At 38.0% G+C, this 24935-nt stretch overlaps 1 protein-coding gene across 1 annotated transcript in view; it reads right to left on the minus strand.

Annotated features, from left to right (window-relative positions):
* Positions 1-24935, minus strand: part of GMDS (GDP-mannose 4,6-dehydratase) — a 407972-nt gene that overhangs the window by 211183 nt on the left and 171854 nt on the right. Inside the window, exon 7 of the mRNA XM_053950230.1 lies at positions 14345-14472. Coding sequence (XP_053806205.1) covers positions 14345-14472 — 128 coding nt within the window. The remainder of the gene's footprint in view (positions 1-14344; positions 14473-24935) is intronic.

Raw genomic sequence — 24935 nt, forward strand, 5'->3', positions numbered from 1 at the left:
TAAAAATTAAATAAAATAAGCACCACTGATGAAAAGATTCTGGTGAAAAAAATCACTTAAAGCAACAACTACCACTATCAAAATGAGCAACAACGAATAATAAAAGACTTCGTGAACTAGGATCAAACAATTTGGCAGAACGTGCCAACGAAGGAAGCTCATGCCTTATCTCTAAGTAAACAATAAATCCCTGGTCAGTCATTAGTGTTAATCATGCCTCTCATCTGCATTCAGCTAAATACGGAGAGGCAAGACCAATGCTTTCCTGAGGAGTCGCTTCCAAAGAAAAGGATGTTCTGCTATTGTCTGCCAGCTCGCCTTGAATGTATGTCCTTTTGCAGGTCTCCCTCTCAAACTGCACCATGCACGATGTGAAAAGTGCCAAGTCTTCTGGGCAGTGGGAACAAAGGCAGCCAGAGCCAAACTGTTCATCTAAATAAAGCAACAAACATCACAGTAATAGGAGCCACTGAATAACAAATCCAATCTGCTCAAGGTATAAATCTTTCTTGCTTCTGTGGGTAAGCTGGCTCTCTCAGGCTCTTTTCTTGTTCTGTTTTAATTCAAATTCTGTTGAACAGACAACTTGGCAAGTTTTTTCTGAATATTATTGTAGCTACTTCCAATTAATTCCTGCTGTGTGTACATTGAAAAGGAACTCAGTATCTTGAAAATTCTAACGGAAACAAGTAATTTTATTGTTTTCCTTTAAGTATTTTTATTAAAAATTCAAATACCCTTATGCATCCCCCTCTTGTATTTTCTTCTCACCAACTGAAATTCACTCTTTCTTGTTGTATTTGTTCTCTTCTATCTATGGGGATGTACGGCTCTATCAAAAGAGAAGAAAAAATGAAGTTCCGGCAACTGAAAAGCAAAAAAAAAAATATAGTGTAAAAAAACATGGTACTTTATATTTGGAGATACCTATCAGGCTTTGGTGCCTAACAAACATCTAGCAGAAAAGGATGTCTTTGGAAAGACTGGGCACCAGTCATAAAATTTCAGTAACACCTCAGATGATACCTCAACAGTCCCCAAACACAGCCTTGGAGGACAAATCTTTGCAGTCCTGTTATTCTCTGTAACACAAGACAGGAGGAGCAGCAATGCATGCAGGCACATGCAGGCTTGTTTCAAGGCATCTGTGCTGTCACAAAGCAGAAAAGGACACAAACTGAGTATGAAAATATATGCATCATCTTCTAAAAGATTACAACCAAAGGACTGAAGACATTAATAAAAAGGCATCTATGTGTTAATTTTTAAGTTTCAGGGTGAAATCTGGAAGAAAGTTCTGCTGTACATGGTTGATCTGATGCCTGTGTCAGTTAAGGCCACAGTCCAGCTGTGTGCTTTGCCATTGTGCAGGTAAGCAGTAGGACTCAAGGTTTAAGGTGACTTGGGTCTTCTGCTAATTAGAAACAACTGCAGGGGTGTTCTCAATCTAATCTGCATCACTAGTGACTAATTCTATCATCTGTAAAAAGATTATTTTAGCAGCCTAGGCTGACAGGCCTATTTGTGCTGGGAGGTTACACAGGGAACCCACATTTGCTGTTCTCTTCCCTAACCAAGTGGGCGGGCTGAGCTGGCTCTGTGTGTCCAATACAAAATTACTAATTCTGCAAAAATGCACAATATTCATAAGGCATTAAATGGGATCCTGCCCCTTTTAGTTTCAGGAGTCGAAGTCTAATTATTGTTAAGGACAATTCTCAAGTCAAACTTGTCTACTGAGCACATCTTTCCCTCATATCTATTCATTCTGTAAGAAAACAAATCACCAACATCTAATGCATATACTTGCTACTTTCTATGCATGTTTTTTTGACCCACTCAGGCTAAAGAATTGCAGTCTCCTTTCATGGGCAGAATCCAGCACTGTGGCAGCTGGTGGTTCACTTTGGCCTGAGAGCAGGTGATGAGAGCACAGCACTTCCCTAAAAATTGGGGTCTTATTCCCCATCTTGTATTGCTCTCACATTTCCCCCAACACGAGGATGCAGTGTTCCATCAGCTGAGGTACCCCTGAGTATAAATTTGCTTTTTTGTTCTGCCAGACAGTGCTCCTTTTAGCTGCTGGGGATTTTGTTCTGGGTGGGACACCAGATCTTAGTTTTCATCCTGAGCACCATCAGTTTGTCCTTGCTTAAAGGCAATTTTATTTTCCAGCTTTAATCTGCCTTCATGAAATATAAAAGTGTGTGTGATTTTTTCTTCTAAGAAAGTGTAGTAACACTGTAAGCTCCAGCAGTATTTTCTAAAACCAACACAGAGTTTGCAGTGACGAGTTGGACTGTTTCACTTAAAGAGACTTTATATGAACCAGTATCCAGCAAAAGTCCATATCTAAGCAAAAAGGATCACTTTAAGATACTTCTAATAAAACTATCAGCTTGGTTAGGAGTCAACTGCTTTGCAAGCAGCTCCAGAACATAAACAACTATCCAAGACATTTTTAAGATCATGATTTCAGAATCTGGATTTTTTTCCCTCGACTTGAAATATTTATGACACATTGTATTTAAATTATCAGACTGCTACAAATCAGCACAACTAAATACCTATCATCAGCATGCAATTCCATGACACAATTTGTTCCCAAACATCACATGAATAAATTAAGCCAAGGGAACTGAGTCTTGTTTCTCTTGACTATAGTGTATTCTAAAAGTAAATGTAAAATGTGCATGATTCTGGTATTATTTAACAGTATTTTATGCAATCACTCCAAAATTATTGGGGTAAGAATGATGACAAATTTATTTTCAGTTTAGATGGACTTTTTACTCAAACTTCTTTTGCAAGTTATACTTTTACACATGTGGCTGTTGGTTTTGCACTGCCTTTCTTTAGATGCAACCTTATGAACACCAGCAACAAAAAAGCCTTCTTTAAGGAAAGTCTAATTTACTTAATTACAAGGAGACAGCAGTTGTGCACCAATTCCATTATTCTGTCAAACTTGAGACTGAAAACTGGCACTGGGCAGGCCAGGTGAAAACTTTTTATTATGCTTCCTGGTTTTATTGGTAATGTGTTAAATGGCATTTTAATGTCTCCTAAGGTCACTTTTAGAGCCAAATTGTGGCTGTCCTATCACAGGTGTACTGTGTAATCTAGGGAGACACAGAGCCTCTTTCTCTTCTGCTGGACTCCCTGTGCACACATGTAAGACACAGTGAATGAAGTCCCACCAAAGCCAATAATCATATTATTATTAGAAGATTTTACTCCAAACCAGTCCCTGCAATTGGTTTTCAGCAATGTCGCTCCTCAGGTTTTCCAAAGGGGTAATGAGGGAATACACAGCCCTACAGTCCTCTTGGGGCTTGAGCACTTCACACATGTCCTTACCCTTTATAGCTAGCTGGATAAATAATACATTTTCTAAAATAGCACACATATACTTTTAAGATGCCATTAAAATGCCATACATAATGTTAAAGTGTTACATTAGGTGTGCTCAGACCATTAGAACTTGCACAAACCACCAACCAACACCAGTTCTAAATTGCGACTACTTGCTCCTAAAATACTTTAACAATAAAACGTTCTCCTAGACCACTAGTTATCCTGGAAAAGATCCTTGGAAGGGAGGCACCTTGGTGCTGCACCTTGGCATTCCCAGAAAACAGAACACAGCAGAGCCCTGCTCTATAGCAGGTTCCTCCTTGCAGCCGAGTATCACTTCTGCTACCAGTATTATCAACTCAGAAAGACACATTCCAGTAGTGCACACCATGGATAGGGCATGTGGGTCACAAGGTGTTATGGGCTGAAATAAAACATCAAACAAACATAAACACAGAATATGCACCTATTGGAGCAGTGGGGAAGACCCTTCTATCTCATGCCTCCTGATAGATACCTTTCCAATATTCCAAGATCTGCTTGTAATTTGGCAGATGAACAGGTTTAAACCTGCAGTGTTTTTAATATGTATCTACCTTGGACATCAGTAATAATACTGGCAGTAAAATGAAAAGCTATACAAAATATTTTTTCCTTGTCAATTATTTCCCCTTTAAAATGAACATGATATATTAAAAACCTTATGCTTGTTGAATTTAAAACACCTCTGATGAAGAGAGAAATTCCCAACAGACATGGAAAAGTAATGTTGGTCTGGAAATAAATGCAGCATAATAAATTAATGGGAAGGGGGAAATGTGCCTGTATTGCATAGGAAATATACTGCATTAGCAACACAATGCATTATTTTTTCTTGTAAAATAAAGCACAGTGCAACAAGATCATATGATTTGTACCAACTTTTGATTATGTCAAAAGCAACATGTGTGCCTTGTATTAGACCATTAGGGTTGTCCTGATAAGCTATTACTGTGTAGAGTAACATCTCACTTGATAGACGTTAAGGCAGAAGTAGGAGTTCATGCTCCTTAAAAAAATCTGTAAAGCGCACTTGGAAGAAGGAAAAGCACTTGATATTAAAAAAAAATAAAAATCCAACCCATTTGCAGATCAATAAATAATAATGCACAACTTACACTAAAAAGATCAGCTTCTAAAATGTACAGAGCTTGTTATTAGGAGCAAAGCTAAAGAGTAAGGAAATGTGCTTGGGCTGCATTCAATTCTACAAACAAATCCCAGGAAGTTGTCCTTTCAGAAAGGCAACATTTCATATGAATAGTTACGGATGCCCTAATTTTCTTCCTCAAATCCAATACCAGAGATCCTTTTAATCCCACTGCCAAGCAGAAAATTTGGAAGCAGATATGTGGGCCTACTCACTCCAGAAGCACCACTGAAATCCTTATTCCACTAGAAGCAATGGAACAGCTTCCAAGGCTGCCCACACCAGGAGCTGAGCTGTGGATCTGCGGGGTGTGCAAGGAAGGATAACTGCTTAGCTCCTGTCAGCCTCAACCTTCTTTCAGAGCAGGAAGCACTGGGAAGGTTTGAAGGGACCACCATGCCAGGGCCCTACTTCTACTTTATTTTCCTCGTTGATGGCTGAAGGCAAATCCAGCCCAGTCGCACCGCCAAGAGGGGTGGGAAGAGGGGACAAGAAAACACCAGCGTCACTCACCTACCTTGCAAATGCAATGCTTGTCACTCCTAAGGAAACACACAGTGCTCTCACTGCAGAAATCATGTGGATTTTGAGAGGAAGAAGAAAGAAATCAAGCATAAGACAGCAATAAGCTTTCTTCACATCCTTAACCTGGTAACCAAGACAGCCATCTCCAGGGAAAGCTTAAAATGGGCCAAAGAAGGTTAATTGGAAAGTTCAGCTGCTCTATCTTTGGATCATTATTGTTAGTTGTTAGGTCAAGGCTCCATCCAAAAACACCTACAGCTAAAATTCAAATATTTCTGCTATAACTAAAAGTGGCATATTAAGTGCACCCTCTGGGTTTGGGGAATGTTTCCCATTCAAAAAAACAAAACAAAACAAAAAAAAAGTTTTTTTTTTTCCATACCCAGACCAGCAAAGAACAGTCACTCTGCTGATAACCAATCTTTTTAATAATGCACAGAATATTAACAGCTAGAGTACTATAAAAGTGAGCCCTGACATTTTAATTTATCTGAAACATTTCTTCTTTTGGTGAAATGACCTGAAGTTGGAGGACTAAAAACTTTGGTTCTGGGAATGCATTGCCTGTGATGTTTTACTGGCTTGATGTCAAATGAAAACAATTATTCTATAGCGAGGATGTTACCACCCAGACATAACAACACCATTAACTATTTTTGACTTCCAGTGTAAATTGAACCATTATAGGGTTTTAAAAATGTCGTCATTAAATTTTAATGATCTGTTTTAAGGGATTTTTTCCCCCTTATTAAAATTCAAGCCTCATATAGCTCAATGCTATAGAGCTTTCTCAGAATGTGGTACACTATTCTAAGCTTCAAATAAATCTGTAAATCATAGATTAATTAATAAAGAGAAACTATCTGGGTTATTACAGGTGGGGCTGGTAGCAGTACCTGTTATTAATGTTACCTAACATTTCCCATTAAAATACACTGCTTCCCATTCTTTAAAATGTTGCCAAATACCAACTGACTGAAAAAAAATTTGAGTTCAAACGTAGCTACACCTGGTTGGCTTTTTTCCTTCCTTCCCCCCCCCCACTGATGATGGGAAAAAGAGCAAAGAAAGGAAGGAAAAATGTCAATTGAACTGATTCAGCTAATTGAAAAATATATTTCATTTGTATTAAATGCCAATTTTTCCATGAACTAGGGGTTTTCTTGTAGAGTATTTGAAATTTTGCATGCAGAAGCCTAGAGAATGTTTATGAGAACATTTCCTTCACATTTGCCTTACACTTGCCCAATTCATAAGCTTTAGGCAGACTACAGCAGAAAAAAAAAAAGTAAAATCCTGATTTACAAGCACTGAAGAGAGACTTGTGAGACCTTTGCTGTTAAATTTTGCGAAGATTCACTCTATGGTGAACACGCTCTGTCCCATGATGGGGCAGTGGTTTCCCTCCAGGCACAGCTGCAGCCCTGAGCAGGCTGTCTGGTGCATTCACTCCTAGGTCCAGACAATCCCATCTCCCTCATGAGATTCTTCTCTTTCCCACAGTCTCATCTGGAGTTATCCCAGGTTAAAATCACCACAAGGTGGATCAGACCTTTTTTTTTTTTTAAAGTCTGGCTTGTTTTCTCCCTAGTGCTATAATGTCACCAGCTAATGAGTAGACCTTGTCCTGCAGCATGCACAGAGGGGGACTGCAATGATGGTGCATTATCTGCATTATGTAGTCTCTCTGCTGACACCCATATGCTTTCTACAGGCCTTAGAACAAGTGAAAGGATAGCTCCTAACTCCTTAAATATAGACCCTGTCACAGTTTTACCTGGGTTTTTACACATTGACAGAGCAGAAAACTAAAGTCATTAGCACACATTTACAGTTACTTATGCAAAGTGCCTTAATTTGGTATTCTCAAGAAGAGCAGGCTGCAAAAGTGAAATTTGTGAGGTTTCTTGTAATTGTGTTACTTGATGGAAGAGAACCTTCATTCAAGCCACAATGGCAAAATAGGTCACTGTCGGAAATATGACAACAATACATAATTTATCAGCTTGGAAACCTTATACTTGAAAGAAGCCTTAGTCTAACCTTTCCATCACTCCAATTGAATTGTAAGACCACCGCTGTAACAAGACCACTTAAAAAACCACCAGGGTGGCCTTGATAATACATGTATCATTGTTGAGGCACAGGAAACTAAACCAGATGGTTTTGCTGAGGAAAGCACTTTTTTCTGGCTTTGTAAAGCCTAAAAACACCAATAGGTCAAACATGAAAGTGCTGAAAAAGAAAGTTAAAGGAAAATCTTGGTAAATAAGAAAAAGAATTATTTACATATGTGTTTCCCTCACAGAAAATATGTCTGCAAGAAAATAAAAAGGTAAAAATGATGTTACAGTCTAACAACAACAACATTTACAGTTGCACTTACAGTCCACCACTGCTGGAAATCAATGCCATATGATGTGTATTAGACAGAACACCTACATATTGTAATTAAGAACCTTTTCTTGCCTCATTTTTATGTTTTAACTATGGAGACTATTCATCTCTATTGCAACAAACTACTTAATTTCTTGTATGTCTCTTATTACCAATCACCTCCAACTTAAAGAAAAAATAGCACATAATGAACCCCTCAAATTATATGAAATTGAAAGTAATTTCCACAAAAATCATCCATGCACAGAAACATACATTCACATGTACACATTTATACAGGCTGTGCATGTGTGTGCATGCACACATGAATAAAGGGGTCTTTAAATTTTCTCATTTATGCTGTAGTTATTTAGAATCATATTATTTGCAGACTTCAGCATCTCAAAAACCACAAAGGATTTGGTTTGGGTTTGTTTTTCTTTATTGTAGACATCATCCACATGAGTAAAATTAAGATGATAGTGTGTTGCTCTGCTGAGAACTGCAACTATTTCTAATAGTCAAGAAATCTAATCAAAATTACATGCACTGAAAGAAATGCATTATACAGTCTTTTAGTGTGCAGTCTTATTTACCAAAATGTTTACCTTTATTTAGCATTAAAAAAGAAATCTTTCACTATCACAGTTATTCTAAAACATGTTCTCTCTTCATAAGGGAAGCTTTGTCCATGTTTTCAAAATCTGAAAGATGTTTGAGAATTATACCTGCATTTTGCTGGCACCAAGTCATGCTCTAATGAAAAGAAAAAAAATAATTATTTAAATTTCATTTTTTTCTCTGCTTGTATGGGAGAATTGAGAGGAAATGTACACTGAGGAAAGCTTCACTATATGCCTATAATTTGTGGCAGTTCATTTTGGCACTGCACAGATACAGACTTGGGGAAAATGTTTGGTCTTCAGTCCCACTCTGAAGTTTGTAACTAAAAGCAGAGAAATAAAAGAGTGATACCAGAGGCCAGAAGTCAAGTGGGGCCACAGGTGCCCTATAGAGCTGAGGGAGACAGATGGAGCCTACCTGGACAGCAATAAAGAGAGAGGAATTACATCGGTGTGCCACAGAATTATATTTTGATTCTGTATGAGAGACGTGGTGGGGAGACACCTGTTTGGTGACACCAAACAGTGTGACACCATCTACCACTTCATATCAAGCTCTTTTGTAGGGTTGGAATATTTCAGTTGAGGTGCAACATGTACAAATAATTTACTAAAATTATGACGCCATGAAGTGACCTTGGAAATCCACTCATCTATGTCTTTTCCCTATAGACTCAATCAGAGGGAAGGCAATCATTACTTCTGGATCTGCTCCTCCAGCACTCTTTGTATCAAGAAGAAGTGCCTGTGGGTCAGTTCTGGGTGAACTTCACGTCTTTGATTTGAAACCAGCTGAGACTGTGCTGTGACCACTTTTGGCTGTATTATATCCTGAGAACTGGGTCATTATTTGAGTGGATGATTGAACTTATTATTGTGGTCAAATGTCACTTCCTTGATCTTGGACACCTATCTCCACAAGTCCTAAATATTTACGTGAGGAAATAAAAAAATATTCTGATCTTGGCAAGAGCATACTTCCTGTGGGAAGATGTTGCTTTCTCAAAAACATTTCAGCATGAGACATAGTTCTACATTAAAGATTTTTAACCTATTAGAAAGAATCAAGGATGGAATACTCATTGTCTCATTGTCTTTGATACACATGCTTCTAGAAAAGGTACTGCTTCAGCAAGCAACTGTCAAGAATTTTATGAATGTTCAATAGTTGTTCCAAAGGAGCACAGTTTATCAACCTTTTCTGCTTAAGATTCTTACAAGTCCTGATAGTTCTTACAAGTCCTCTCTTACAAGTCCTAACCTAGATGCAAGCACCTCAACTGGAGCAGATTTAATTTAATTTGAAGATCAGTTTGGCCTAATAGAGCCATTAGTTATGCCACCTCAGACAAGTTGATGGAAAGAAAACGTTGTGTGTATTTGGAAATACACAAAATACACTTTACTTGGATGGCTATACACTAATACTGAAACAAGCCCATCACTGAGGGTTTAAAATGATTTTGCCACTTTTATTAGAAGATACTGACTTTAAACATAAAACTAAGCAGTAAGAAAGGAAAAGCATTTTTCACTTCAGTCCATAGCAAAAGGGTGATCTGCATTTAGAAACATGCCGTAAGTTCATAAGCCAATCTCATAACTATATGAGGTATTGATAGTTACGCAGATACAACTGACCTTCCTTTTATAACCAATAGTTCTTAACAAAGCAAGACTCTCACAAACAACAATTCAGCTGGGATGGTGAAAGAATTACTCAGGAAAAACTTCAAGTCTTAGCAGACTAAGGTAAAATGTATCTCAAAAGACAACATATCCTAAGTGCTACAATAAAAAAACAAAACAAAAGTAGAAATGCTTTGGCCAATATTCTTGCTGGCTCCTTTTCTTATGCACAAGAGTAAAGCAAAATTCTAAATAATTCTGTCTGGCAAGAGTTTTTATATTTAAACATACACACAAACATACAAGAAGGGATTTCCCACAACAGCACTGGTAGCAGTTGTTTCCAAGGGTCAGTTTCTGCCTATTAGAATGGTAAGCAGAAAAATCATTAATAAAAGACAAGGCGATACTGACTAGAGATTTAAACAAAGATTAGATTTTATTATCTAAATTTCAACATGTGCAAAATGGTCTAAGACAATAAAAATGACTGTGTGTTTTCTTGTACTTTAAATCACAGATTAACATATACCATTTGTATAGTATTAATGTATACAGCACTAGTACCAATTAAAAAGAAAATAAGATGGAAATTTTCTCTTTAAGCAGTTTCACAGTTTCTTAATATGCTTGATTGGCCTGTACAATAACTTACTTTATTACTTATTTATAAACAGTTTTCTTTTGCTTTGTTTGTTTTCTTTTACATTATTTAAATATAAATTAATGGAAGCCGATTCCCATACATTCTAAATATCAAATGCACCCTGACTTCACCATGAACATAGGCACATACCTAATTTTAAACTTTTGACTAGACATGTAATTAATTGAATTGGAGCCAATTATGACCCAGTTATGAGTCCACTGTAATTACTGCTTGACGTACTGCTGGATTTCTATTGAAGGCAAGAGAAAATATTTCTGATTTCTATGAATACCTAAAGACTATTAAAACTGTTACCTTTGACTTGTTCTTTTAGTTTGTAAGATCAAGATTGAGGGGCTTTTCCACAGCTTACAGTATTGAGTGCAGTATTTCTGCTGTTTGCACAACACTGAAGTATGGCCAGTGCAATTGCAGAAGGCAACCTGAGCATCAGCAGGTGATAAGGAGGAAACTGAAGGAAAGGCAGGAAAACCCTCAGCTATTTAGTGGAGGCTTATGTGTCTAGGTGGCCAAAAAGGCCAATGTCATCCTGGCCTGTACCAGCAATAATGTGGCCAGCAGGAAGATTCTTCCCCTGTATTCAGCACTGTGCTCAGTACTCTTAAGGCTTGCTATTGTGCTAATAATTGAAAATACCTGGCAGATAGTCTGCAACAAATAAAGGGTATGTTATCCCCACAAAGCAAAACAATACACAGAAGATTCATATGTCAATAGCACTGATGTATTGCTTTTCCCTTTTCCAACTCAGTGGCATTGATCATCATGTCTAATACAACCTCATGAGACTGGTGCTGGATCACAGCAGAATAAATAACGGAGAAAGGAGAGAAGCAGACAGCAACAATTTCTGCCAATATGTTAAGAGTTTCTAATTTTAGGTTAAAATTTATAATCCCACACCAAAAATTTTCAATGCCAACATTTTTCTATTCTGTTCGTTTCAAACACAGAATGGAATCCTTTCTTTCCAGTGAGTTGGATTTCCCAGTTTTCATTCACCAGCACAATGCTGCTCAACCCTGTTGCCACAGGTGACACTTCAAGCGCCAGGTCAAAATCCTAATCAAACACATTTTCCAACTATTCTCCACTGATATGAACCAATGTTTAAACCCCAAATTTCTGAATCATCTGCTACTAAACTACCTTCAACCCATCCCTTGGTGGGCACCTACATGCTTTAGTGCAAGCACATGATTCCATGCTTTACTGTATACAAATGAGTTTGCCCAAAATTTCAGTGGCAGTCAAATGAACTCATATAATCAAAGCTCAAGAGTCATGAATTCTGCTTGTGCTTTGCATCAGACATGCTCAAGTCCAACACATACAGGATGCTGTTTCTCCATGAAGTCAATGGGAGTTGGCTCATAAACTTTTGTGAGATCAGGAATTGACCCATAATATTTCATAAAACAACAAAAAGGAATGTATTTATGGTTTTATTATTATCCCTAATAAGGAAATAAGAAGAAAGGAAACACAGTAGATGGTCTAGTCTATATGCACATGTGTTACTTGTATTAATATCAATGGGATTTAAAGCTACATATGGAGAGGATAAGATATATCCCTATGTGTTCAGCCATATGCTTAAGGAAGCTCCCAAAATGCTTGTAAATATGATCATGCTTTCTAACATATTATGCATTTATTTGAACAATGTTAAATCTCTGAGCTCTACTTTCCAGTCCATTAAAGCCTCAAATAATAGTTTATTTCCAGTTTAAAGTTACCCTATTTTTTACTCATTAGAAGGCTGCCTGTAACCACATTTCCACAATACTCAGGGAATTAGAGAATTGATAATAACTCTCCCATCATCTGAAGGGGTACTTCTCTGGGATGAGAAATACTCAAGATGAACTATATTTTAGCAAGGAATTATTTTCAGAAGATTTTGGGACAGGCCCAAGATGTGTAGCTGAAAGGCCTGGAATGCTACTCGCACAAAAAACGTGTTTGTGCCATAGACCTCAGACAACTACATTCCTTCTGGAGGCCAAAGGCCTTGAAAGCTAGTCATCCTTCTGGATTTACTTGTTGATTTTAAGGGTTGAATGATGGCCTCAATAGGCAGAGGGAACTGGGCCTGTTCAGCCTTGAGAAGAGAGGGGATGAATGCCATCAATGTCTATCAGTATCTGATAGTAGTGTCAAGAGGACAGATCCAGGCTCTTGGTGGTGCCAAGCAACAGGACAGGAGGCAAAGAGAAGCAACTGACACACAGAAAGTTCCACCTGAATATGAGGAAGAACTTCTTTACAGTGCAGGTGACTGAGCACTGCAACAGATTGCCCAGAGAGATTGTAGAGTTCCCCTCACTGGAGACATGCAAGAACTGTGTGGACACAATTCTGTTCAATGAGCTCTAGGATGATACTGCCTGAGCAGGAAGGTTGGACCAGATGAGCCGCTGTGGTACCTTCCAACCTGACCCATCCTGTGATTCTGTGAACACAGGACAAGGGTCTAACCTAGAAGGCACAAGAGAGTTATTTAGGATTTCCCTTAGAGAAGAAGACTTCAGGATTCATCCCATGATTTATGACCTAGTGCAATTTCTGCTGGAATGTCATAGCTGAAGTCTTTATGAAATATCCAATGCCTGTTAACAAATCATATTCATTATGTCCAGGCAACTGATAATTTATCTGACTTACCTTTTACTTCTTTTCAGTTGAGACTTGGTGACTGATTTTATGATCACTCATGACCATATTTTTATGCATTAAAAAGATGACTGGGATGGTTTACTGGTTTAACTGCTTCAACCAATGCTGTAGCCACAAACATAAAACCATAGTCATGGAGGTACAGTCATTACACTCATTATGCTTTTAACATCTCACATGCAAATGCAGCACAGAACCTAAGACAACTTCATTTGGCTGCCAAAACCACCTTCTTCACTCTCTTGATGTAGCCCTTCTGATACTAAGGCAATATGGCTGTTTACCTTTTTTAATGTCATCCAGGACATCAGTTTATAGAGGCGTTATAATTTTTTTTCTTGCTCTTTTTGATCGTAAAGAAGATTTGAGAGCTCTACCTTTACAGTCTCAATCTGTAATAAAAATCAAGACTTTTGCCCACTGAGATACTTCTTACTTTGTAATATAGAAAACCAAAACAAACAGTTGTCTTGTTTTTAAACTACATCAATGAGTGATGAAGTCAAATCCGGTTTCCCAGCAAGGAATTATTAAAAGACAGAAATAGTCCAATGACCACAGGAAATCTTTAAGCACCAAAATGGGGACAAAAATCTCCTGGGGAAAAGACAATATTTCCTACATGGTCATTCATGTCTCCTTGTAATACAATACAGGGGTATTGTTTGTTTGTCTGCTTAAGTAGATGGGTAGAATAAAATTAGAAACAAATCCTGACTACACAAACATTTCAAACACTAAATGCAGGCTTATGTGTTCCAATACCTGCCATCACAACTATCTTGTGATGCTTCTTTATAACGTATAACCAAAGAGGGCTTTGATCATTGACACAGACCTACTTTTTGCCTTATTAAAAAAAGGTCACCAACCTCCAGCAGGATCTTTCACTTCAGGTCATACTGCATCTTGCTGAAATCTTAGTATCAGTTATAAAATTTGTCAAAAGAATTGAAGACACACTCTAAAATAGATCCACATTGTAGTCAGACCCCTTCCCCAGGAATTCAGGCAAAGAATGTAAACCCAAAGATTTATTTTTCTGTTCAGGTCATGCCTGGGGTAGACTGCTGTGTTACTAAATTCCCTAATCTGAAGTCAAGAGCCAGACAAAGTTAACAGACCTCAATAGGGAAAAAAAAAAAAAACAAAAAAAAAACCAAAACAAAACAAACAAAAAAAAACAACAAAAAAAAAAACCACTTGAGATAGCCCTCTGTGGATCATAACCTGAAGTTACAGCAATAAGCATTATCTCCTCCACAAAGATGATTCAGAAAAAATCCCACAGCTTACCTCAACGTAGTCCCTGGCATGGCCCCAGTCTCTCTTAGCATCCAGATTGCCCAGGCTGAAACAATCCAGCTGTCCAAGGTGGATCTTTGCTACCGATCGGCTAATCTTCCGAGTGACAAAGTTAGCCCCTGGAAGAGAAATAAAAGGTAGTATCAGCATAGTCACAGCGGCAGATAGCTGGCCACAGGAGACACCTCGTACAGCTCAGCACATGGCACTTTCAGTCTTCCTCACTCCCCTTGCATCACCTAGACCTATGCCATCTTGTATCATTTGAGCAAGCTAAGAAGCCTCCAGTGCAAGTGTCACATTAGTTGCACTTTCACAGCAAATATCTTTCTTTGTGGGACTTCTTAAGCATTCCTAATTTGCTGCCTCAGTATTCACTCTAGGCATTAAGCCAAAGAAAATCATTTGGAATGTCAGTTCTTAAACACAAAATGCAAAAGGTTACATAAAGAAGACAGACATCTTAGACCACCCTCAAGTTTTCTGTTTCAGATTCTTTTTTCCTTTTTAATTTATTTTTTCAAGGAATGCATATATCTAAATAAATGCGTTTATTAAAAAAAAGACTATGCAAATGTATTCTCCAAAGAACTACAATGGTTAAATGCATTCTACTTTTCTAGTTGTTTGGGATTCTTTGTCTTTCAGATTCAGTTATATCATGAAAGTGTGATTTCAGCTTTTTCAGTAAAAGACTGTATTTTATTTTACCATATTTCAGTATGTTTTTCACTGTATTACTTTGGAAAAATTGTGTACCCATTTCTGCTTCCAGTGAAGTTGCTTTAAACAATATTTTTTACTTATTTTCAGATCTTGATTTTCAGATTATGATGGCTGTGTTTCTAAAAGGTGGTCACAGTCTCCTCAAAAGCAGAGGGATTTGAATTTAGACCAGGAGTTTAGGTCCATTGGCATTTACACACTAATGAGCCACAAAAATTAAAATTACATGCCTTTTTAATAGCTAAAACAGATATGATTAAATGGTGACAGATGATACCTCCTCCAAATGAAAAAGAGGAGGGTTAGTGAAAATGTGTGTAGCTTTAAAATGCTTTTAGCAAATTTCAAAAGTCTCAGAAGTGCAGCTTATACATACAATGCATACATGCAGTATTTTTCATCATGGAACTCTGCATATCTTTAGATATGCATCTCAATATGTTCTGTTTCCTGTCAAACAAACAGTAAGTTGCAGCAACATTGTTAAATAACGTGAAGTGTCTTTTTCAGACTACTAGTTTTTCCTGTAATGCCAAGAACCCTACAGTACTTTTCTGACATTTGACTCTACTAAAAGTAAAAAAAAAACAAAAAACAAAGCACACCTGTAAGAATCATGTGGAATGAAGAACTTTAATTTAAGTCAGACCTTAGCATAGAATTAAGATAGAACTTTAAATCTTCATCAACTGCTGATCTAATTGCAATTCTGGTTGTTAGCCATTTAGGATATATCATCAATTTGCACTTGTTCTTTAAAGGATGAAAAAAATACAATTTCCATATCCCCCAAAAAGGTGTTCGTATATAAAGGAAGCTTCCTAAACAGTGTGATTTGCAAACTTTTAGAAACAAAATATACTCCAGAGGCTTTTTCAAAGCAAATTTCTCAAAAATTGGACACTACCAACACTGTGACTCTGCTATTTGAACTTCTGAAAGCAAAGTACTGTGGTTCTCCTGTTCCTGGCTGGATAGGCTTGCAGCAGGAGTGGAGTTCTGACTTAACAGAAACTAGTGACAGAGTCCCTTTGGCTTAGTCAGACTGGTACCTCTCCAAAGATTGTTTCCATTTTTACCTTATCAAAGTGCTTTGAGACCGTCACACAGATTACTGTTAATTAATTAAAAAACAATTCAACCTATGGCAAAAACTTACTAGGAAACTTTCTGCACCAAAATTATTTCAGTCAGCATTTTTATTCAGCAAATAACAGCTGAAGGAACAGGTTTCTTTCTGGAATAAAGTAGTTGTTTTAAAATTCCAGGCTGCAATTGAGTAATAAAGAAAACTGACTCCTTTCAACGCTACATTCCCATTTGTAGCAAAAGCAATGAGAGTTCTAGTCACCATCTGCATTAAAGCAAGTTTTACTGTCAACCTGCACAACTAATGAATGTCAACTCCCCTTTTGGAGCAAATGCTTCCTCAGCATAAAAAAAAAAAAAAAAAGAGCTTATTAGGTATTAGGTTGTGTGAGAGAAAAACTTTTATGCTATCAATTTAACTTTAATTGTATAAAAGATACCACACAAGAAAGACCTGATTTGTCTAGCACAGCACAACAAATATTAGTAACTGCTGTCTTCTTGCACAGTCACTGTTAACTGGAGAGAAACAATCTTCAAAGATATTCTCCAAGCAAAGTCGGAGTATTCCTCAAAAGGCTGAGCTGAAAAACTAGAGAGCACCACAATGAAAAAATGAAAACCTTAATTTTCCAGAGATATTCTAGTAAGGGTTCCACTAAATAATACCAACCCTCGTCTTGGAAGTGCCTCAGCATTAAAGCTGCGGAAGAAAACTATACTACTGTTCATTCTGAGAAATGCAATTAGAAATTTTTTTCATGCACCCAAGGACTGAATGGCACATTTCAGAAACATTTAAATGATATGGTTCATAAATAATGTTTAAGTACTTATTCCCTTCAAACACAGTATCTTAAAATATCCCATTACACTCTGTGTTTGATCCCATGCCATTAAATGCACATCATAACTAGAATTTAAGCTGGTGCCCGCTGGTGTCATACAAAGTAGTTAAGGCTTTGTCAGCATTTCCACTAAAAAGCCCTGTCCTAGAGGTTTGCAATTTGGCTATGACATTGCTTTGGTCTGAAATTTATCAGAAGTAATGTCTTTTTCCTCAGGACTGTAGCGAAATGCTACACATATCTATGTATAACTGAATACAAAGGACCTTTTGAGGCACAGAAATGGTTAGCTTCCTTCTTCATCAGGATGTAGTAAAGACTTGCTAATGTTGAACACACAAGAGCATTTTTCTCACAAAACAGCCACTCAGTGCCAGGAAGAGTATCATCAGAGCTGATGATGGTATGTTAACCACTTGACCCTTTATGTTGATTTTCATCGGATCAAGATGCTGCAGCAGCTAAAATGCCACCAGTTATCACAGGTGAATAAGGCCTAATTTGTTATGCTACTAACCTTACTAATTCACCTGGAAATATGTTGGTGATAGTGACAGAAGCTACCTTAGACTGGTGGGAAAGAGAGTTGTCAGAGTCCCATACTTGTCTCCTGGCTCTGCACTGCTCCCTCAGTTCAGAGAGGTTTTGTAAAACACAACCCATTGCTTACACTTAATACAAATAAATGTGGAGTGTAAAAACACAGTTACATGGTATGGGTATTCTCAGTTCAGTCAGAGAGAAAGAGAGAGGTTTCTAACTGGGCTTTGGCCTGGGAAAGTGTTTCAAAGGAATGTAAATAATTCTCTATCTCTCTTGTTCGCATTGTTTATAGATATGTTCTGCCACTGTGCATCATTCAGAGCACACCAGTTGTGTGAGATGTTTTTACTTTAAGACCAATGAAATTAGTCTGCACGATGTTCTCTATAAATACAGTGGTGCATTTGAAATAAAGGAGAGTTCTCTTTCGCCTTCTGATCTTGGAGTCATTCTGTTCCTGTCCTGCCTCAACAACGACAACATGGTTGATGAATTTTGACTTATTTGAATGCCTTTTGAAAATGTGTGTGGGTGGCAAATGTCTGGGAACTCACTCTCCTACAGTAACCCGGAGAAGAAGAGTCATTCTTGCTGTCGATAGGGCCAAGCATGCTGGGCTAAGTGCCTTGCATAGTTATCTATGCAGCAAATACGTCCAAACCATGGTGGGCCACATTGTGTGGTTTGGATTGCTGTTGGCAGCACTGGAATTGCTGCAACTGTGGCCAGGCAGAAGAGATATGGCCAGATCTAGCAAAGGATGCTTTGGTGTGACATTTCAGGGTTCCAAACACCCCTACTTAAGCAGGGTCTGACAAGTTGTTACATTTTAAAAGGGGCATTTAACAAGAGTCTTCATGCTATTGACAGCACTTTCAGGAACCCTGGGCATTATCTTTGATTTGTTTTCAAAACCCAAGCCCTCCCTTTGAGATCGTTAGCATTCCAATAGGAACCGTAAGGTCTGATTTACAAACCAGATTTATCCTAGACAGGATTTAAAGCAAGGATTCCTCATCAAACAGACCTGATCTGTAAAACATATAACTTGTCAGCAAAGCACTGTAGGAACAATACTACTACGAAAATAAATAGCAGAGGTATAATGCAATAGCTTTTGCTCTCCAGCCCAGGCCTGTCGCCCATTGTGCTGCCTGGATCAGGGTGGAAAACAGCTCATCCCTTCGAGAAGGATGCTGTCTACATCTGGCAAAGATGCAGTTTTGAAAACTGGACACATCTCTCATTAACCCACATTGAATACTACTGTTTAGGAGGCAGGGTCTTAATGCACCTACAATTCCAATGTTGGATTGCCCCAAGACAGAAAAAAAAAAAAATCTTAGTCTTTGCACCAGTACCCCATTCCTTTTATCAGCACTGAGGCTTCACCCTTTGTGGATCGCCTGTTTTAAGTAGTTTTTCTCTAGATACTGTGGTTTAGAAGAGGCAACCAAATGGACAAAGCAGCTTTAACAGCCACTATTGGCATATCTGTTTCTGTTCAAGAACCCTCGTTTTCCAAGCTCTCAAGGCAACATACAAATCCCAACTAATGATAAAACTGTGATCTTAGGAAGACTGCTCTCCCTGTAAAACACTAGTTGTTGCATGTCTAAGAAAATCCTTTATTAACCCTAGCAATATCATAGAATGACAATCAATCTTATAGAATTCAATAGCAGTCTTTATCCACCAAGTGAGATGCAGTCCTAGAAAAATCTATCAAGTTCTTGTAACACATTTTTCTTCATTTTGCATAAAATATGATTAAACATGATGTCTCTGAAGACACTGACAAGAAAAAGGTTGAAGTTTTGCATTTTTTTTCCTCCAAGTTTCTGCAGTTCTGGCACAGGTTCTAGTGGAAGCCTAACATGTTCAAACACATTGTGTACCCAGCGCTTCTACTAACCCAGAAAAACATCTTTCTTTTAACATATATGTGTAGTAAATGATGCATTTAATGAGATCATTAAAATGTTTTGATTGCCTGAAAATCCACATTGCTCATCCTTTCCATTCTATGAGAACCTTTTCCATTTTTTGTAACAGGCTGAAATGAAAAAACAAAGCAACACCCAGATCTTTTAAGAAAAGAAGCCTTGAAACTCCTTCACCAATGAAAATCATTAACAATTATTCCAAAGCAAATGAATTTATTGTCATTGTAAACCAAATGAAAAATCTAGTAATAGATCTTTAAATTAACCTTCCATATTTTGGGTTTAAGTGGAATTTTAAACTGTCTTGATCAAAACCACTGATACAGTATTGCATTTTGGTAAAACTAGTAGAGCAGTTACTTTATATATTTTAAACAATCATGCATTTAAATTGTGAATCCATTCACCATTTAAAATAACAAATTGTTCTCACAACAACAATTGTACAAAGTAGAAACATCACTTCTTGGAAATAAAGAGAAAATCATGGTTAAAAGGGACTTTTTTTTCCCCCTCTGTTTGTCATCCTACAAATTTTACTCAGCAAATACAGCTACCTTTGGATGAGCTTGCCATAATGTCCAAAATCAGATTTCTGCAAAATGAAATATATATGAAATAAGGGTGATATGATTCATAAGCAATTCCTTGTAAAGTCATGCATGGGAAACATCTCCCTGACTGGGGCAATAAATCATTTTATTTCCTGAAACATGAGATATAGTGCTTTAATCCTTACATTTTAATCCCATATAGCATGGCTGGAAATACTTTGTTTCATCATAATATGTTCAATCTTCTTCTCTGTTCTTTAAAATTTTAGAAGTAGCTTATGGTAGTGGTTTTCTCAGATTTTTTAATATATTTGCAATGTTTTTCAAACATTTTCAGATTACATATCCAAAACCATTTTCCAGTGGACATATATCTTTCTCTAAACAGGAAATTTTTACTGATAATATTCTTTTCAAAGAGGTTATTCTTCATCAATACCCTGCAAACAATTTGGTAACAAAAAAATACGCAGATCCCAGACTGAAAGCAGTGTTCCGGTAACATGAGGATAAAATTGTCCCTCTTTATCAAGTGACCTTCATTTGGAACTTTGAAATGTGTGATTTAAATAAAATGATGTGGTAGCAATACCTTCAAATACTGCTAATGAAGACACCAATCAGCATATACACTGAATTACTTTGTTTAATAATATATTGATACACATGATAACCTTTACAGTGCCAAAATGCACTAATTCTCCTTGGCCCCATTTTCCATTAGCACGTCAGTTTTCAACAGAAATGTGGTACCTATTCCTTGGATGCCCATTGTTTAAATAATGGAAGATGCACTACTAATATACTTTTATATTTCAAAAATGAGGAGGTTAAGGCAGAAAGACAAAGGCATTGAGAGGTGGGAATCAGCAGGGGATGGCAGCACAGTGGAGGAGGCTGATGCTCTTCAACCCCAGAACACCTCTGCCCCTGCCATCCACTTGCACATAGAACATTTGGACAGCTGAGGGCAACAGGAGGTCATTGAACTATGCGTGGAGGGAACACAAATTATTGCCTTTTATAATCTGAGTGGAAAATGAGAGTGAGAGACAGTCTTGTGAGGAACAACAAGGTACAGAAATGTGGAGGGAGCACAGAGAGTAGGAAAATTTCTCTTTTTCCCAGTGGGTGAAAAGATAGCACAAAGCCTACTTTAGGGGACAACTAGTAAGTTCTGTAAAAAGTAGGGAACACAGAAGTAGGGGAAGAGACCTACCAGCCACCACCAAAGGACAAGATTCTGAGATGGTGTTTGCCACAGCCCAAGCCAGGCTCCCCCGCTCCCCTGTGACTCAGTGGTGCTAACCCTCCACCAGGCATCTGTCATCAGGGCTTTAGACTATTCATGACTGTTCTGCATACAAACAGATACAGGTTTCCACCTTTGAAAAAACAATGACAGGATCATTTCTATGACTACACAGCAGCAGTTTTGTAAAGTGACTGTGAAAAAATGATGTTTGATTAGCAGACAATGTGCATGTGTAGGGTGTAACACAAAGCTATTAAACTTCACAATTAAAATACCACTATTTGGGACTAATTACACTTCTCAGATCTATCATATGGGGTTGTTAAAAGGGCAGGGTGATATACCAGCAATAATGGTTGGCCAAAATGTGCTATTTTAGTATATTTCCTCCATATAATTTTTCTTAAATTAAAATATTTTCCCCTCAGGAACTGTACACTGAACAGGAAAAGGTGAGGCATCAAAGATTCTTATAAAGGAAAACCCAAACATTAATACTGAAAACAATATGTAAAAGTGTTATTCCTGTTCCCAAGTTTATGTTGCTAATGGCGCTTACATAAACAGAGCAGCGTTTTGCTTACAGAAAACTTAACCTTTTGCTCCAAACTATTCACTTTGGTTTTTTTAATCACAGTTCATATACACTACATTGTAAAAGAAAGGTAAATGTGTTTAGCTACTCTGATTTTCTAACATTCATTTAAGCTGTGTTTTTTAAATTGTACAACTAAGGTTATTGAATTAAACCTCTCATTTCAGCTGTCACAGAATTACACAAGCCCTTGCATGTGTGAGCTGTGGGTAAACGTGAGTGTGCTTGCCCATCAGTACAGACTCTTTAAATTGTTAAAGATTGTGTAAACAATTGTAGTTAAGTACATGCTTTGCTTAATTGGTGCTACAATAGCTAGAACTGTATGAAACCAAAAGGAAAATACAGCACTTGCACAAAATGGAATTATCCTGCAATCATAGGCAACTTGCACAAACCCCTGTGATTTAACTTCCCTTGTTTAGTGGCTATCACAGCTCAGACATCTGTGCTCTTAAATTTAACACCCCTTTCCTTTTCTCCCTGTTTTTCCCCTCCTCCATTCTCTCAGCAACCAGTAGCACATCAAAAAAGTTGCTGTTTGATGGTTCAAGCTGAGACATTCAGCCTTTTACCCTCACACTCTCTTGAGATGAAGCAGGCAAGGCTTTTAATCTTACCTGGTGACACATGACTGACTAATACAGTTTCTTGGACCTTCTGACCTCTGAGGGACTAAATCTGGCTGGTCTCTCAACCTCTCCAGGTGGCTGGGACATCAGTTTGCGGTGGGTCATGATGTAAACAAAGTTTTGCACAGGTCTTCCGTGACTTTCTGTGCACCCATAATTGTCCTAACTTTTAACGTGCAAATTTCTTGAGCATAAAAGGTATCATTTCACTTCAAGTCAGGGGGAAAAATAATTTTCCTTTACTTTTACTGTAAGTTGAAGACTGCAACAAGAGCCTTAAAACCAGTCACAGCGGCAAATTTGCTGAGTCAGTGCTGATGTATTTTCTTGGAGCAAGAGAAATGGTCTGGCTACAGCCAAGCAGCTTATTTGAAACTTTGCCTCCCACACAAACTAATAAAGCAGTGCTAGTCGGGTTTGACACTTATACAGCATAACTCAAGATGTTCCTAATCCATGTGCCTCCCTCTGGAGCTTTGTTGCTCAACAATTTTTCTCCTAGGACTTCCTTCTGGTTAGCTTTGCGACACTGGTAGTCCTTTGAGGCACCCTTTAGGTCCTCAATACATCATTTGATAAATGTGTTTCGATTTTACTAAACCACCGTTTGCTACAGAAGTCCTGGAATCACCAAGAGGGGGTCCTGAAACACAGCTGAATCATTTTTTGAGGGGAAAGAGGTCATCAAGAAGTAACAAGGTGAGGGCTAGTGAGAACTGGAGGGAAGCAAAAAAAAAAAAAAAGAAATCTCAGCTTCCGCAAATACAGGAGGCACATTTTTTTTTCTAGTACAAGGTACATAAAATGCAAGGTGCTACATTTCCTTCCATCTTCCATGTTATGAATAGTTGGTTTCTCAGCTAGGTTGTGGTGAGAAATACATCTTCAGCACCACTGATGATCCCCACAAGTCAACGTACAGATCACCACTTGCAAAGTTCTACAGTTACAAGGAAAAGGATTAAATCCTCCAGCTACAGGCACCTTCTCAGACTCATAACAGACTAATCAAGTAAACATCTAGCTCAGATGTTAAGAGCCAAAAAAATCTCCACTGTGTGTGCTGTGGTATGCAGTCAAGCTGGTGTGCAACCCAGGGCATGAGATCAGTTCACGGTGCTCTCAGCCTACTCTCTCTGTCCCTGCTGTCCCCATTTCCCCAGCTCTGCATCTGCACAGGGACAAGTGGTTCTGCTGAAGACAGAGCAGGACAATGCTAGAAGTCACTATTTTGGATAAAACCAAAGTAACAACCCTGAAATGTGTATTTTAACAACAGCCCCCTGTAAAAAAAGTTCCAATTGATTGTGTGGAGCAGGAGCAGGGGGAACTCAACCCTAAAGTAAGCCCCCAAGGCCTAACAGTTTAAGAAGAGAGTGGGGTGAAAAGGCAGAGACACAATGACAGTACACCCGGAAGACTGCAAGCCAACAAAGACAGCATGTCCCTTCTGGTCCAAAGGACTTGGCCATGTTTGGTCTAGCTGTGTTGACCGCCTCTATTCAGAAAGCCAATAAAAACATTATTTCACCTAGCTGTAGTTACTGCTGGTTGCTTAAACTTCCCATAAAAACTATGTCCTTAGTGCAGCACAGGATGTGATCACTCTCAGAGGACCCTGAAGTTAAGCAAGGGTGCTACGGCTTCCACACCCAAGCTCCAAACTGGAAATGCCACCAGACAGAGCGGCAGCTCTCCCACAGGCAGAAAGGGTATGTCAGGAGGTTGCATAAAAACCATTGCTGAGAGCGAACTCCCCTCTGGGACAAAGCCTGGGCATGTTGCTAATTTTCACTCTAAAATGAATAAGGCACCAAAAAAAGAAATGGACCCTTATTTAGTGAGAAACTATTTTGAACACAACCATTGGGTAAAATTCTAACAGCTTTTTGAAATGTACACACATTTGAATGAATATTCCTTTTTACTAATGTTACCATTGAAACGGAATCCCACTCCTGAATTCTTTCTCTGTGGGAATAGAGTTTCTCTAGTGTAATTAATAATATAAATAAATACACAGCTATAAACACAGAGAACTCAGCTTTCTGGCAAGATAAATCGGTGCAGTTTGGCTGAAGTCATCTGACTTAAATTTACAAAGAAGCAGCCAAACTTAAACATACCACCATAAACATGTCCAATCACCACAAAGGTTTTGCACAAGAAAATATGAAACAAAACATTTGGAAAGTGATTCAATGGCAAAAAAAACAGACTGTCTATATAATACATCCATTTACCACCATTCAGCTTGTCATGCTCACTACTGTTTTAATAACAGTATTTTTAAGAACACTTCTTCCTTTGTGGACTCCTGAAATTCATTGTTATCCTGTTTTTGTGATATTTCCCATTTAAGTTAGTTTATACTTCCTCTAGGAACACAAGAGG

Source organism: Vidua chalybeata, chromosome 1, assembly GCF_026979565.1.
Source record: "Vidua chalybeata isolate OUT-0048 chromosome 1, bVidCha1 merged haplotype, whole genome shotgun sequence".
Classification (NCBI taxonomy): domain Eukaryota; kingdom Metazoa; phylum Chordata; class Aves; order Passeriformes; family Viduidae; genus Vidua; species Vidua chalybeata.